Source organism: Petromyzon marinus, chromosome 33 (genome assembly GCF_048934315.1).
Source record: "Petromyzon marinus isolate PM22_M1 ecotype Great Lakes invasive population chromosome 33, UKy_Petmar_22M1.pri1.0, whole genome shotgun sequence".
NCBI classification, from domain to species: Eukaryota; Metazoa; Chordata; class Hyperoartia; order Petromyzontiformes; family Petromyzontidae; genus Petromyzon; species Petromyzon marinus.
Window position 1 is genome coordinate 2862139 of NC_133699.1, and position 15907 is coordinate 2878045.

At 42.0% G+C, this 15907-nt stretch overlaps 1 protein-coding gene across 7 annotated transcripts in view; it reads right to left on the minus strand.

Annotated features, from left to right (window-relative positions):
• Positions 1 to 3763: 3763 nt before the first annotated feature.
• TXNDC16 (thioredoxin domain containing 16) overlaps positions 3764 to 15907 on the minus strand; it is a 33671-nt gene continuing 21527 nt past the window's right edge. For 6 of the 7 annotated variants that reach the window (XM_076071451.1, XM_076071452.1, XM_032964859.2 and 3 more), the window contains 2 exons: positions 15607 to 15803; positions 3764 to 12171 (listed from right to left, as the gene is read on the minus strand). In XM_076071451.1, the coding sequence (XP_075927566.1) occupies positions 11801 to 12171; positions 15607 to 15803 (568 nt within the window). In that variant the 3' untranslated portion in view covers positions 3764 to 11800. The remainder of the gene's footprint in view (positions 12172 to 15606; positions 15804 to 15907) is intronic. The other variant, XR_012945866.1, reaches the window with a different exon arrangement.

Genomic DNA, 15907 nt, shown 5'->3' on the forward strand with positions numbered 1-15907 from the left:
AGTGAAATGTTTAATTTACCATTTATAAGATAACAAGTTGACTTAAAGCTTTCGTGACCGCAGGAATTCATATTCTTGGGTCTTTCGGTAAAGTCACGTAGATAGGTGACTTTACCGAAAGACCCAATAATAAGATAACAAGTAGTATAAAACGTGTTGGTACACAAAATAATACCACTTCTCAGAACACCAATGTACCAGCAACATTTTGAAAGGAAATAGCAGTGAACATGTGTTGCCAGGATGATTAGGTTTCACGCCAAGTCTTCTACATTTCCAACATTTCCAATTTGACCACGGAAGATAATATATAGAGGTTAAAAAACCGCCACTTTTTTCAAATTTTCTTGCTGTGGTTTTCACACCTGATGATGATTGCTTGTGTTGCAGTCGAAACGTCGTGAAATTTTTATTGTTTTATAATTTTATTATTTTATTGTTTCCCTTCTACTTGACTTTACCGAAAGAAGCAAGAATATAATATATACACGTTTAGAACATAAATGGATTGCTTTGAGACTCCGCCCGTGCCAGTTATGCTTGTTGGAATGCGCACGGTGATTTTTTTCCCCCGACTGCCCGAGTATATTATATATACATGTCTAAATATGCCGCAGATAGTAAGGCCATCAATTATTCTTATATAAATAAAGCTAACTTTATATATAAATCCACACCATAATTACTGTATATAAAGCATAATGCTGCATTTCAATAAATCATCAGCCATGATCAAACCACTGATGGATGAAGGCCTTCCCAAGCCATCGCCATTTCTCACGGCCCTGCGATGTGGCAATTCATCTCGCACGTACACACGAGCTGATTTCATCATTCCATCTCTGCGGTGGATATATCCTCTTGAGCACATTCCTTCTCTGCATGATACAATACAGTACCACACAATACCATACTGCATGGTATTGTGTGGTACCGCTGCTGCTGCTGCTGGGTTTTGCGCTGTAGTCTCCGGGGAGCGGAGCCGGAGAATACGTAAAACGTATGGGGCCTGAAGCGCATTTGCTTCCCAGGCCTCCAGCTCCAGCAATGGAGTTCAATGACCGTGCCCATTCCCCTGCGGTGGCTTTTATCAACTTATATTCTGCCTTGATGTGGCTGCTCTGCTGCCCGCTAGTCGCTCTGTGGTGAGTCCACGCGTTAAGATTCTAGATTTCCAAAGCAAATCGTTTACTCTGAACTCCACCATGGTAAGAGGGTCCTCAGGAGGACAGAAGAAAAGGTTCAAGGACGTCATTAAAGCCTCATTTGAAAAAAAAAATACGTGACACAGGCATCAATTCGTGGGAGTCCCGAGCTCAATATTGCACTAGCTGCAGGAGAAGCATTCGGGTTGGCATTGTGCATTTTGAGTCTCACTGGCAAGCATATCAGGAGGCCAAACAGTTTCAGCGAAAGGAATGCGCTGCAGCTCAATCCACCCACCCAACCAGCACCTGCTACCCCACCGGTGGCAAAACTCCTGTGGGTCTCACGTTGTGCTCTTCGGTCATCTAAGAACACGCAGAACCACAGTGGAAGGAAGTCATCCTCGGCCCGAGGGACTGTTGGAGGAGAATAAGTCCACGCGTTGCAGTTGGCTGCAGATGAGTCCTATAAGTCGGACATGAGGAGCATGGTGGTTCTGAGGATGGTTTCCAACTCTGACGAGTAGCATTCCACACCTCCTGAAGTGAACTGGGCAGTGGTCACCTGTGCAATAAGTGTATCACTCGTGCCTAATTTTAATGTCATACACTTTGCATGGAAATTGTTTGAAATGTGTTGGTTGAATATTATTTCCATAAAAATAGCAGGATTTTAATGTAGGTCTTCGGATACTTGCGGTATTATTTAAAAATTGCATACAAATTGGTTTACTGTGCAGTTATTAAATTTTGTCTTTTCCCCTTGACCCATCCTCTGCCTATCATTAAACCCGAACTCTGCCTATCATCACGCTCTCCAAATCCTCCAATGCCTTAACTTCATCCTCAACACATCATCCTTTCTGTGTTTAGTTGGTTGTCCTCCCCCCGCACCTCTTGATTAGCACGGTTGGCTATGTACGGTGTGAAAGATGTTAAACATACATATATACGTTGCGCTCCCCTGTCCAGGCGCTGTTCGTTCAACAGATAATTTGTCATTGTACGCTGGGCGGAAGAAGCAGGGCCTTCTCGAGTGTGGCACCGAAGATGTGGAACGGGAAGCCGGCCCTCAGATTGGCTCAGAGCACCAAACAGTTCAGGAAAACTCTGCAAGACTCATTTTTTCCCTTTTCCTTGAGTATGTCCTCCCATTTTTTTTTAAATATTTGTATGCGTCTTGATTTCATGGGTAGGACTACCTTCGTCAAATGTATACTGTGAAGTATTGCGATGCCCTCTTCAGTGGGGGCGAGTTTTTACTCAGCCCCAAATACGATGCTGAACTCAGCCCAGTACATCCCTCTGTCATTGGATTTACAACGGATGTGCCACGCAAGACCCATCATTGTGTGACTTGTACCTTAACTCAAATGTTATTTTGCTTGATTTCGGAAGAGATCCTCGTTGGGTTTTTATTCATCTTGAATACTGTTCGTGGCACATCTGCAGTGTTTATTGTTAAATTTGAATCACAGTTCCTATGATCACTGTTACATAGTTTTTATAGCTTTATTTTGGTGATTTCGAAAACGTTTTGGTTTAGCCATATTTGTTTGTTGTAGTACAGAATTAGACTGATAACTTTAATCAAAATTATCTTATGGTTGTCATTGTTTTGCACACACCATTGATATACGGTGCTTTTTCTGGAAGACTTTGATGTTTTATTCCTGGATTTTTCTGTTGCGCGTAGTCACTTTAAGATGTCACTTGTTCATGTTGTTGTTTTTTTTGCGGTTGCACCCGATTAAAGAGCCGAATGGCCCACAGGGCTATAACCTAATAAATAAACTGAAACTGTATGAGGCCGACTCTTTCAAAACGCCACTGGGGACATTTTAAAACATCTTTGACGGACGTCAAATTGCTTGTTGACTGTCCCTCGAACAAGAGACGGACTTGGTCACAAAGGTTCTTGCTGTTGCAGCACCCACGTTGTGGAATCCCCTTGCGTGCTCCTCTCTCATTTCGGTGCATTTGCTACCAAGAAATGCTCTTCAACTCTTACCCGAGGTCAACTGCAGACACATTTGCAAGTGCGAGTTGCAACTACGATTTTGACAACTGCGAATTTGCGAGTGTAATTTATCCTCTGTGTAATTTTTGACTCTTGCTGTTATTTTTTCTCTCCGTATTATTCTTTTGCGATTGTTTGCGTTCATGATTTGATTGATGTGAATAGCGAGGTAACTACCTCTCAAAACTTTCACCGCTGCCAACCAACCTCGACCCGGACACCTGTGGAAACAAAGAGCTTCAAAGCTCAACGGATTCTTCCAGCTTCAATCGATTGTCTGTGTCTCTCCATTTGTTTACGCCACGCTTGATGATAGTACACGGCTTCTCATTCATTGTCTTGGCCACACATGGTAAGAACTCCAGCTGTTCCACTTTGTAAAGCTGAGGATTATTATTATTTTGCACCCTGTTGGTCATCATGTCGCGAATAACAAAAATATATTTTTTTGCGACGGTGTTAATTTTTGTTGTTGCAAATCTAGATAAATATATATCTTTTACTGTGGTGGCAAAAAAAAACTCCAGCTCAGCAGTGGAGCCAAGGGCTAAAAGGTCGCAGTGAAACCACTGAAGCTAAAATAACGCACACTCACACATGAGAATGAAATAATTTATTTATTCTGTACCAGTTGACACCCGTTACAGTGTTATGAAAATACAACATATTATATAATTAGATACAGATTGTGAAGATAATCATGAATCTTCATTGACAAGACAATCAGTAGTAATACATGGCATTGTACCTTTTTAAGAGGAACACATTTTTTAGATTGTAACCTTGTGATTTTTTCCCGTCATTTTAAAAAGGACTGTGGAAGCAATGCATTTGTCCTTGTGCATTTTTGCAGACCCACATAATACATGTGTACGTAGATACATATGTCTGTACAAGCTTGGTACAATGATATTACATCGTGATAGCAAAGCAGTCAATGCAGTATCTTCATTTTTTTTTTACATAGCAGCTGGTGTAATCTCGCACACACGATACAATGTTCATTCCAACGTGGAAGGAGAGCCTCCACATTTTGAGATATTTGTTCGGAACATGGATCACACAGAGCCAAACATTCCCCGTGTGGCCATCATAGGCTGTCGGGGCAAGCGCTGTTTGCGAGCGCCTGTGAAGGTTTGTACGTATGTACTGTATGTTGAACTTCTTTCCCACCGTACGTAGCCAACCGTGCAAATCGGAGGTGCACAAACGGGTGGCGTGGTCAGCACCACGCCACGCCTCCGCATTGTTGTTACTCGCTTAAGGCCAAGTTGATCTAGGGGAGGCCCAGAACCGCTTCTGATACCACTCGCCACAGGTGAGTCAGCCGTAGCCGAAGCCGCGAATCGAACCTGGGGGCGCAGGGCTCGTCAGGTTGTGTAACAGCCAACTCGGCAGCCGCTCGCACACTTCCGCACACGCACGCCAATATACAATTGTTGGTGTTCGTGATGTAAGGTCGCTTGTCTAGCTCATGGCCATTCCCTCCCAAGCTGCACTGTTCAGATAAACGATTCGGCGGTCGTGAATTGTGGTTGAAACCCAGCCAAGAGCGGCCACAGGCGGGGATGGCACTGTTTACGTTTAGACGGAAGACTTTTCCCGACAAGTGGTTGCACTTATTCTGTGTCGTGTAAAATGAAATGCCCGGGTGGATGCCTTCATTTGGAATGCCAGTTGTGGTGGTGTGGGAGGGTGAGTCCTGTAAGTCGGACATGAGCATGGTGGTTCTGAGGTCGGTTTCCAACTCTGACGAGTAGGATTCCACACCTCTCGACTCTGTAACACTTTAAAAATGGTAATTTCCCCCAATTTACGTTGCATCTAGCGGGGTAGACAATGTAATATTTTCGCAAACTATTATTTTTTATCAAGTACTCTGTTAACAGATAAAACTAGCAGTTGCTTTTGTAACAATTATATTTTCAAATCATTTTATTCATAATATAGAATTGAAGATTTCGTGACTGCATAAATGACTATACTCTTTGGTTTTATTAAAATAATATAATTTTCTACATCCGTGACTTTACCGTGACTTTACCGAAAAAACTAATGAGTATCATTTTATACATACTAAAAAATCATATGAATTTTTTTTGTTTAAATAATGCCCATCTGCTGCTATTTAAAACATATGGTGGAAATGTCTGTGGGTGGGTTCAGTTATTTTAAAACAATGTTTTGGGCATGACCCAACAACAGATTGCAATCTGTAGGTTTACCAGCAGCATGGGTTGTAAGCCAAGCCCTTTTTTTATCATTCATCCAGTTTTCCATTTGTGTTTTTCCAACGAAAATGTTAAACGAAATTATAGTAAAATAATTCTGACTGCTGTGCCCTCCCTATGAGTCTTGTTTCTCCCTCCATAGGACCTGTTATAATTCAGAATCTGGGTGTTGCCATAAATATTGGGATGTTTTCACAAGGTGACAGTTAAATGCATCTGTGATGATGAAGCCTCAGATAATTGAAACAAGTCAACTGAGTAAAACAAACCTTTAAATATTTCCCACAATTACGATGCAATTGGGGATTTGGCTTTCTGTATACAGAATTATCCTTAAGATGACTGATTAAAGTTAAGAATCCGTGGGAATTGAGGGGGCATCGGCATTTTTTTAAGAAGTTCACTCAGATCCGCTTAGTAATGTCCCTACGCAAAGGCATGCATTCTAGAAACTAAACTTTTTTTTATTTTACCAGGTAAGGCCCACTGAGCCATATACAATGAGGGGAAAAAAGTATTTGATCCCCTGCTGATTTTGTACGTTTGCCCACTGACAAAGAAATGATCAGTCTATAATTTTAATGGTAGGTTTATTTGAACAGTGAGAGACAGAATAGCAAAAAAATTCCAGAAAAACGCATGTCAAAAATGTTATAAATTGATTTGCATTTTAATGAGGAAAATAAGTATTTGACCCCCTCTCAATCAGAAAGATTTCTGGCTGCCAGGTGTCTTTTATACAGGTAACGAGCTGAGATTAGGAGCACTATACTCTTTGGTTCTATTCGGTAAAGTCACGTAGGTAAAAAATAAAACAAAAATCACGACGTTTCGGCCACAACACAAGCGGCCTTCATCAGGTGAAGGGATCAGGTTGTCTTGAGGACAGCGCTGGAGTGAAACACAGCCACGCTCAGACCGCGACCTTTAAGCTGTGTGCGAGGAAACAAGGTGCCTTGACAAAGGAATTAGCATAACAATTTGCATTTGATTGGCCGACTTAGCATAGAGGTGGTGTACATGCGGGTGCACATGCCGGTTGGCGGGGGGGGGGGGGTTTGCCTATTGATGGTGTGAAAAGGGAATGTAAGAGCTGCGAAAGTTTGGGGTACCACTACTTGAAAAAATATACTGTACCATTGAAATTAGTTTAATGTTTGGTTCGATTTAGAACATCTTTCCAATGGTTGCTTACACAGCTTAAAGGTCGCGGTCTGAGCGTGGCTGTGTTTCACTCCAGCGCTGTCCTCGAGACAGCCTGATCCCTTCACCTGATGAAGGCCGCTTGTGTTGTGGCCGAAACGTCGTAATTTTTGTTTTATTTTTTACCTACGTGACTTTACCGAATAGAACCAAAGAGTATGGATCCTTGCAGTCACGAAAGCTTTAAATCTAGAATTAGGAACACTCCCTTTAATAGTATGCTCCTAATCGCAGCTTGTTACCTGTATAAAAGACACCTGTCCACAGAAGCAATCAATCAATCAGATTTCAAACTCTCCACCATGGCCAAGACCAAAGAGCTCTCCAAGGATGTCAGGGACAAGATTGTAGACCTACACAAGGCTGGAATGGGCTACAAGACCATTGCCAAGCAGCTTGGTGAGGTGACAACAGTTGGTGCGATTATTCGCAAATGGAAGAAACACAAAATAACAAAATAACTGTCAATCTCCCTCTGCCTGGGGCTCCATGCAAGACCTCACCTCGTGGAGTTGCAATGATCATGAGAACGGTGAGGAATCAGCCCAGAACTACACGGGAGGATCTTGTCAATGATCTCAAGGCAGCTGGGACCATAGTCACCAAGAAAACAATTGGTAACACACTACGCCTTGAAGGACTGAAATCCTGCAGCGCCCGCAAGGTCCCCCTGCTCAAGAAAGCACATATACATGCCCGTCTGAAGTTTCCAATGAACATCTGAATGATTCAGAGGACAACTGGGTGAAAGTGTTGTGGTCAGATGAGACCAAAATGGAGCTCTTTGGCATCAACTGAACTCGCCGTGTTTGGAGGAGGAATGCTGCCTATGACCCCAAGAACACTATCCCCACCGTCAAACATAGAGGTGGAAACATTAAGCTTTGGGGGTGCTTTTCTGCTAAGGGGACAGGACAACTTCACCGCATCAAAGGGACGATGGACGGGGCCATGTACCGTCAAATCTTGGGTGAGAACCTCCTTCCCTCAGCCAGGGCATTGAAAATGGGTCGTGGATGGGTATTCCAGCATGACAATGACCCAAAACACACGGCCAAGGCAACAAAGGAGTGGCTCAAGAAGAAGCACATTAAGGTCCTGGAGTGGCCTAGCCAGTCTCCAGACCTTAATCCCATAGAAAATCTGTGGAGGGAGCTGAAGGTTCGAGTTGCCAAACGTCAGCCTCGAACCCTTAATGACTTGGAGAAGATCTGCAAAGAGGAGTGGGACAAAATCCCTCCTGAGATATGTGCAAACCTGGTGGTCAACTACAAGAAACGTCTGACCTCTGTAATTGCCAACAAGGGTTTGCCACCAAGTACTAAGTCATGTTTTGCAGAGGGGTCAAATACTTATTTCCTTCATTAAAATGCAAATCAATTTATAACATTTTTGACATGCATTTTTCTGGATTTTGTTGTTATTCTGTCTCTCACTGTTCAAATAAACCTACCATTAAAATTATAGACTGATCATTTGTCAGTGGGCAAACGTACAAAATCAGCAGGGGATGAAATACTTTTTTCCCTCGCTGTAACTATTTTTCCATAAAAGACCTGACCGAAAATGATATCTCAACGAATTGGCTTATCACGTAGACACGTATAGCAGCCAAATAATGTAAATGCATGTTTCTAAATGTGGAGGGAAAAAGCGGAGGACACGGAGAACCACAGGGAGAGAGACATGTCAACTCCAAATATACAGGCGTCGGGGTTGGGATCGAACCCACAACCTCCGGTATACTTGGCGAGACAGTTAAAATCTCAAAACCATTGCATTGGCACTTCATCTATATAGCTAACACGCAAGCAGTAATTGGATATATAACATACAACTGTATTAACCATGCAAGCATCACACATCTTACAACACTTCTGTGTCGGCCAAAAAAAGAGTTGCCACATGTCAAAATACCACTCTTAGTCAAGCAAATAGCAATTACATGTTAAAATACCAGTGTTAGCCAAGCAAGAAATTATACCATGTTAAGCTTCAATCATCTTTTCCCTATTGTTTGATTCATTGCCATTTAATTTTCCACAAACTCTGAACCTAACAATTAGAAACACACTGCATGACTGAATTATATACTATGTTTGTGTTTTAAAACAAGGCAGCCTATCGGCGCAGATTGGGACATTGATCCGACTGTTGTGTTCTTCGATCAGTTGCTTTAGTTTGTTTGATTTGAAATATGGTCTGGTGTTACAAGCAACTGCAGTGACCCATTCAAGAGTTTAACTTCTTGGCCACAGCTAACAGGAAGAGCAATATCTGATCTGTCATGGCACCAACTCTCACTGATCATCTTGAAGTATTGCCAACCCGCCACAACAATGGTAGGCTTTCATCCATCAGTGGATTAGAAAATGACTGCAATCATTACTATACTACACACATTACACGTACGGTATATACACAATCTACATTCATAATATACACACAGAGCACAAAGACAGTGTCCCCGTGTAGCCATAAAGGCTGTTGTGACACGTGCTCTTGAGTTCCATCCATATGCACGCACACACATAGTGTGCACATACACGATACAGGTCTGTCGATGAGGCCATAGTTATTGTGGTTACTGGACTTGGCGTCGGCAAGACCGGACATTGTCCTTTAATTATTAATTTACTTATAAACTGCCATCGCCTACATTTTAAAGTGTAGACCTGGATGCAAAAAAATCATTTTTGGTAAAAAAATAAAAGATGTGCTTAGCTAGATAGGACAGCCTTAGCTTCAACACCAAATGTAGGGGTGGAGCCTATGGTCGCTACAGGAATATATTATATCCTCGGGGTTGTTCGAGGGCGGCTGTGGCACCCCCCACAACCATTTATGGCCTTCGGCCAGGAAAGTCACGAAAAAAAATGCACACGAACGACGCATTCACGCAAGCACCCGATGCTCCGTTTTGAAGTTTTTTAAATTAAACATCTTAGAATTGTATTATGTTTTGAATTAGATAATTGTATTTCTTCATTAAAAGCTCATATCATTTTACACCTGGAAGGCTTCACTGGAAACGACATTTCGTGTGAATTTTCTCTCGTCGTTAAGTAGATGGCCTTGCTGGGGGTTCGGTTCGATGCGGACTTTCACCTGTTTGGGACTGCGGGATCGAGATAAGGCGACATAGAGCTGCTGGCCGTGCGAGAAGACCGCCGTCTGCAGATCGATTCCAACGTAATCGAACGTCTGTCCCTGCGCCTCCGTCGTTCATGCAGTGAGCGCGTAAGTTTACAGCGCCCCCTGCATGAAAACGACGGAAAGTGCAGCGTTCATCACAGATAAAGTTGTGCGCTTGTATAAGAGTATACTGTACATACTGTATATCTCTCGCAGGTCCCAAAAATCTGTGGTTTTTTCCCGACAGGAAAAAACTAAAAACAGGAATAAAAATGTCTAAAAGGACAAGAAAATCACTTAAAAATCTATTTAGTTGAAGTATGTAGCTGCGGTTACATACACGTATGTTTCCAATGCTCAAGGGGCATTGCCCCCGAAAAGGCATTTGGCATACAGAAAATGTTACAACCAAAAAGGGGATGACATAAAACCGCGATTTTTTTTAATGCTTTTAGGGGTGCAAACACACGCGAACAGTGTCACGTGTAATTAGTGCTGCAACGAAGAACACAAACCACATGGATTATCACAACTTTAAATGTTCGCATTGCTATGTTCGACAAAACCAGAACAAAATTCCACAGATTTGAAATATTTACAATCCAAATCCCAAAAAACACATTGTTCTATAAACGTATAGTTTATAAAATTGTAACGTTTTGTTGCCGAGTAACGCACGATTTCGAATTTGTAAAATACCAAAATTGTAAAACAGCAAAGCCCAGACGTGCGATAGCGATAAGCTATTTACATTTGTAGCGTTGATTCAGAGACCTATTGTCGGGACAACCGTTCCAAGTACGTAATCACCCGCTCAGGCTAGAGATGAAAATCTGTTCTCCTCTGCGATGAATGGCAGTAGTATTTTATTGATGCGATGACAAGTGGGAAATAGGGTGAAGATGACATTGCTTGCCGTTCAAAAATATAAAGGATCATCGCCAAATGGTGGTCAGAGTACACAAGCATGCTCTTTTGGAGAGAGGAAAAAACCCATATCTGGGATGTATTCTTCCCTGGCAGTGGCCAAATATTAAACCCGACTTACAAAACCCCGACTTTGTAAGATGAAAAAATATATACTTTTCTTTAGTTCCACATTCTTTACACCACGTACTTTGACGATGAACTTATATAAACTAAACCAGTTTTTTTTTTCTAAAGGTGTGGAAACCCAGTGGGATAAAAATGAAATAGTATCTTAATTTTGTTCAACAGTTGCTCATAAATCATAATATACATGAAGTTGTTTTTATGTCATAGTGCTATTCGTTTATGGTTGTCCAGATTCATTTCGCGAATAGGAAAAATTGGGAAACGTCTATTAAATATGCTCTAGTTCGCCTGAAGTTATGAGAACAATTTGGAACATGGCACAACTAATTGATAAACATTAAAATTTTTCCAGGATTTCATGATCACTTTCATATGTATACAATGTCCAACATATTTCAGTATGTCCACAACAAAGCTTTAATGCACTTATTTTGGGATAATTGTTGTTTTTAGGGGAAAGCCACACTGAGTCATAGGACTCTTTTTTCAGGATGGTCCAGCACTGGGTTTGTAGTTTTTAATTGAGTTTGAAGCCAATTTACGAGTGTTTATATATGTGTAGGAGGAAACCAGAGCACATGGAGAGAAAAAAAACCTCACGCACACGAGGGGGGGAAACACTATCTAAAGATCTGGTGAATGGCACTCCCACAATCCAGAGACAGTAACGAATGACCAGTGTATGTGTGTGGGAGCTGGGTCAAAGGATGTATCGGATAATACTTTTGGACAAATGGTGGGATATTGATTTTGACAAGTGAAGCTTAACAGAGCCGGATGGGCTAAAAGGTGAGCTTTTTTTCACATGGAACAAAACAGCTGCACTTTGATTGGCATGGAGTACCCTCCCCCGCAAAGAGCGCGGGGCAAGGCAACACCCAACGTTATCCAAAAAACGTCAGATACACAGCATGCACGACGATAAGAAAGGACATACCAACACACGGGCAGCTGTATAATATATTTTTGGATTAAGAGCGGGGTGGGGAAAATAAAAGTGCCGCTCTCACTCATAGCTCGACATGTCTGTCATGAGGCTGGCTTTGCGGGGGTGGCCGGGTTTGGTGCATTTTCTCAGTAGGGGCAAAATGACCGCTGCCAGCGCTTTGCGGTGCACGTCCTGGTAGGAATCCTTCCTCCCTCCCATTGTAAGCAGACGACACCCTGTGATTCAAATCCCTTTCACTCCACTCCTCCTGCCCACTATGCTCAGTGCCATCGTTGTCATCGTAATCTTCTTCACTGTCTCCTGCATCTCTGTCGTCGGTGTCCGCTCCATTCGGCTGACGGTTCTCGGCGAACCCCGGTGATTCGGCATCCATGATGGCCAGAAAGTCCAGATTTTGGCGTGACGGAGGCCATGTCTTGTCTGGCAGAACAGCTGGGGAAAAAAATAGGGTGGGTTGGTGGAATTAAATACGTCAGTCTGCAACCAGCCACAATGATATATTTATTGCATTGCTGTATTTGAGCAATGTGCTTGTAAAATAACTTTGCCGGATGTTTTGGTCTTGTTAGATACAGCTTGAAAGACTTTAGTTTGTTTTATTGCCTTTCCAAATCTCAACATCTGCGTATTGTTATGAAACTCAATGTTCTGTGTTTTGATATTAAAATGAAAGCATTCATTATATTCTCCTCTTGGCTAAAGCAATATGTTCAGGAGTTAAATGCCAAGGTCGAGGTCCAATAGTCACGAGAGGACTTCAGAATAATTTGTGTCGTTTTTCTGTTCCTCCTCCTCCTCCGTTGAAGGAGCACAGGCCACAGTGGTTTACTAAATGGTCCATAGTAAACCACTGCTGTCTGCGGATTTGGATACAAATTTAATGGAAATGAGCAACGTTTTTGTTTTAATGGCACTGCTCAAAATGTCGTTTACTGTTGATATGTGAAGCCATGCAAAATGAAAGGAAACCCACTCCATGAATTGACACGAAACTTCGAGAACACAAGCCGAGAAAAGTGCTGTATGTAAACATAAAGCACTGTTAAGAGACCTGAACAACAGTCTAGAAATACACTTTCAAAAATCAAATACACTTTGGCTCAGAGATCCATTCAGAGTTAGATCGTACTGTAATCTACCAAGGGTTTATCAAATTGATGCTGCAGAGAGGCTATTCGCATAAACAGCTACCGGAGAGTGGATGTTGATCGCTGCATTCACAGTGCGTTTTATCAGCCACTCTTATTATGGAGACTTGAGAAGACCAGGTCAGTGAACCGAACCACAGAATACAACCTGTCTTCCATGGAATGAACCCTTAGTTCATTCACATTTTTACATGCTGTTACTGCTTACTCACGTAGTCACACAGAAGCAACACAATGTAAGAACATGGCACCGAGCATCTAAAAGTATTTGGCATAAAAATTGTCATGCTTTGTTCGTCCAATAATAAAAAAGTTTCATTTATAACACACACAAAATGTGTGCAGCCCGTCGCTAACGCAAATCAGAGGTGGCTACAGTTAAAGTGACAAGAAAACGAAGTGGTTTTTTTTCCCCCCCACAAAGAATCTATTGGAGAAATAGAAGGCTCTTTAAAATAAATTGTGTCGTGAAATGTGCCATCAGTTGAGGAATAAAAGAGGCTTTCATTGTTTACTTTGAAATTCTGTCAAATGCTGTGCAAACAGCCTTCGTGACGGTGGTGCTAAAGGCAGCACACTGAGTATGGGTGGAAACAACTCCTTGCCAGAATGTTGTAATTATTTATTTATTCTCAAACTACGAGAACATTCTTCTGCTACTTTTCCTTGCCAAATGAAAACATCAAGATAATGGTCCAATATGACTTCCGCTAATATAAAAAAGCCACTCATTACATTATAAACAATCATATATCCAGCAATGTGGCTCAACAGTATGGCGAGCAGCTCGTAATCAGAAGGTTGCAAGTCCAAATCCTGGTTGGGGTCGACTCAATGCATCGTGTCGAGAAGGTAACAGTGGTCGTCTTATGGATGGACTCGCCATATTAATGTAGAAGTTTTACAACTGGCTTAGGGTTATAAACAGGCGTGGGCTGCCTCAAATCTCATTTGAGCAGGATAACAATTTTGATTTTGAAACAATAATCGAAGGATTACAGTACAAAACTACGATTTTGTTGTTTTGAGTTATAAACTGGATGAATCTTAACATAAAGTGTTTTGTTGAAATTTTATAGCAATGCAATAGTTCAAGTTTTTGTAAGTTTCACTTCACCAGTTTCTGCCTTTTGGACAAGTACTTGTACTAACAGTGGTCCTCAACACCTCAGGCCATATTGGACAAGTACTTGTAATAACACCTCAGGCCATATTGGTAAAGTGCCAGTACAAGGGATTCGCAAACGCTAGTTTAATGAGGGAAGGGCAGGGAGGTAAAACATTCCCCGATCACGATAACTTTATACTTTTGCATGCTCCCATGCTGCGGGAAAAAAAATATATGCAAAGGACAGAGATTCTATAAACGGGTGAGTAACATTCTGCATAAATGGAATTTTAAACGTGTGCGGTTTGAAAAGGAGCTACACATGCGTGGCGATGCGGGGAGAAAAGTGTTGTCCAGAAATCAAAGCACCTTCAAAAAAAGTGTCTCATTCCACCACGAAGTGAAAACATGTGGGTGTACAACTCAGACGGCTTGCTGCGATACATGGAGGGTAATTTTACTGACTGTGAATCAGTGCAATTAGTACTATTTTCCCTTCGCTTTTTTTACCGCAAAATATATTCATCATTCCTCTTGAGAATAATTCCCCCGGCCACTAATTTTGCATTCAGTTTCCTGAAATGCCTAGACTACTGGCGGAAATGCAGCAAAATACAAAGGAGTATGGTTTTCCCATTACTGAGTCATATACTCGGATGTATTGCACATGTGCTGTGTGAGCTTAGACTGAAGTTATTTTAAGAAGTCAAAAAGGATGACTGACAGTTTTACCACGTGCTAAGTGGAACTTTCCCCTCGCTTAAATTAACCTATTTACTCATTGCAGCCACAAACATGCAATTCATATTTGTATATTCACACTGCACGTTTTACACTTGTTGCAGGGGTTTGTGATGTTAGAGCAGTGGCCACCTTGGTTAATACTGTTGATATAATAACTACAAATATGGGCCAACTGCTTCACAGTGGACATTTAAGATCCCGTGATGTGTACCAGCATCACCGTCCAAATTAGCCACGTGAAAAATTACTCAATGACTTAATTAGGTAAAACCACACTAAACTGTTTTTATTTTAACAGAAAAGGTCCACTGAGTTATACAGCATTTTTTTCAGAAGCGATCTAAATGATAGCTCAGCGAAGCGGCTTATCAAGTGGAAATTATAACAGCCAAATACGCTAAAAGAATGAATCTAAATGTGGATGGAAAAACCGGAGGACCCAGAGAAAAATCCATGCGACCACAGGAAGAACTCCAAACTCACAGGCGTCAGGGTCTGGAACGAACCCATGCATGAGATTCTGCATACTTGGCGAGCGAGTTAACATCTTTCTACCGCAGCGCCCAACATCACCCCCTACTGACAGACTATACCCATCTGCGAAACACTGCGTCTTTGCGATAGCCTTTCGCTATAAGAATGGCACAAAAAAACGATGTGAAAGCTTCTGACACATGCAGCGTTAATATCCTGAAAGACAAATAGTCATAGTGGTATCATTAGGTTCTCAGATAACATCATGGTGCTCCTTCAGATCCATACCAAAAACGACCCTAAGACGACAGCTGACTTTTCAGACAATGACAACATTCCACTCGAGACAACACTTGGTGTTCACGATACATCGCTGATATTTTTTGTCCAAACCTGTCGGCTGTAGGTTTCCAAGCCGGATACTCGAAAGCCACATAGAGATGGCAGAGGCGGTGAGTGGCTTGTCAGATTTGGGAAACGCGTAGACCTGTCCTGCGCCCCTGTGTGGGTTCACCAACACCAGCTCCGGTGGGTTGGCTGTCCTCGGCAAGTATGTCTCCAGTATCTCCGAGCCCACTGGGTTGTCCACACTGCATACAAGAGATATAACAAGCACATAACATGTTGTTTGTTTTACATGTGGAGACATAGGCAGAGTTTGGCAGGGGTTCGCTTTGTCCCTCACATTAGGAAT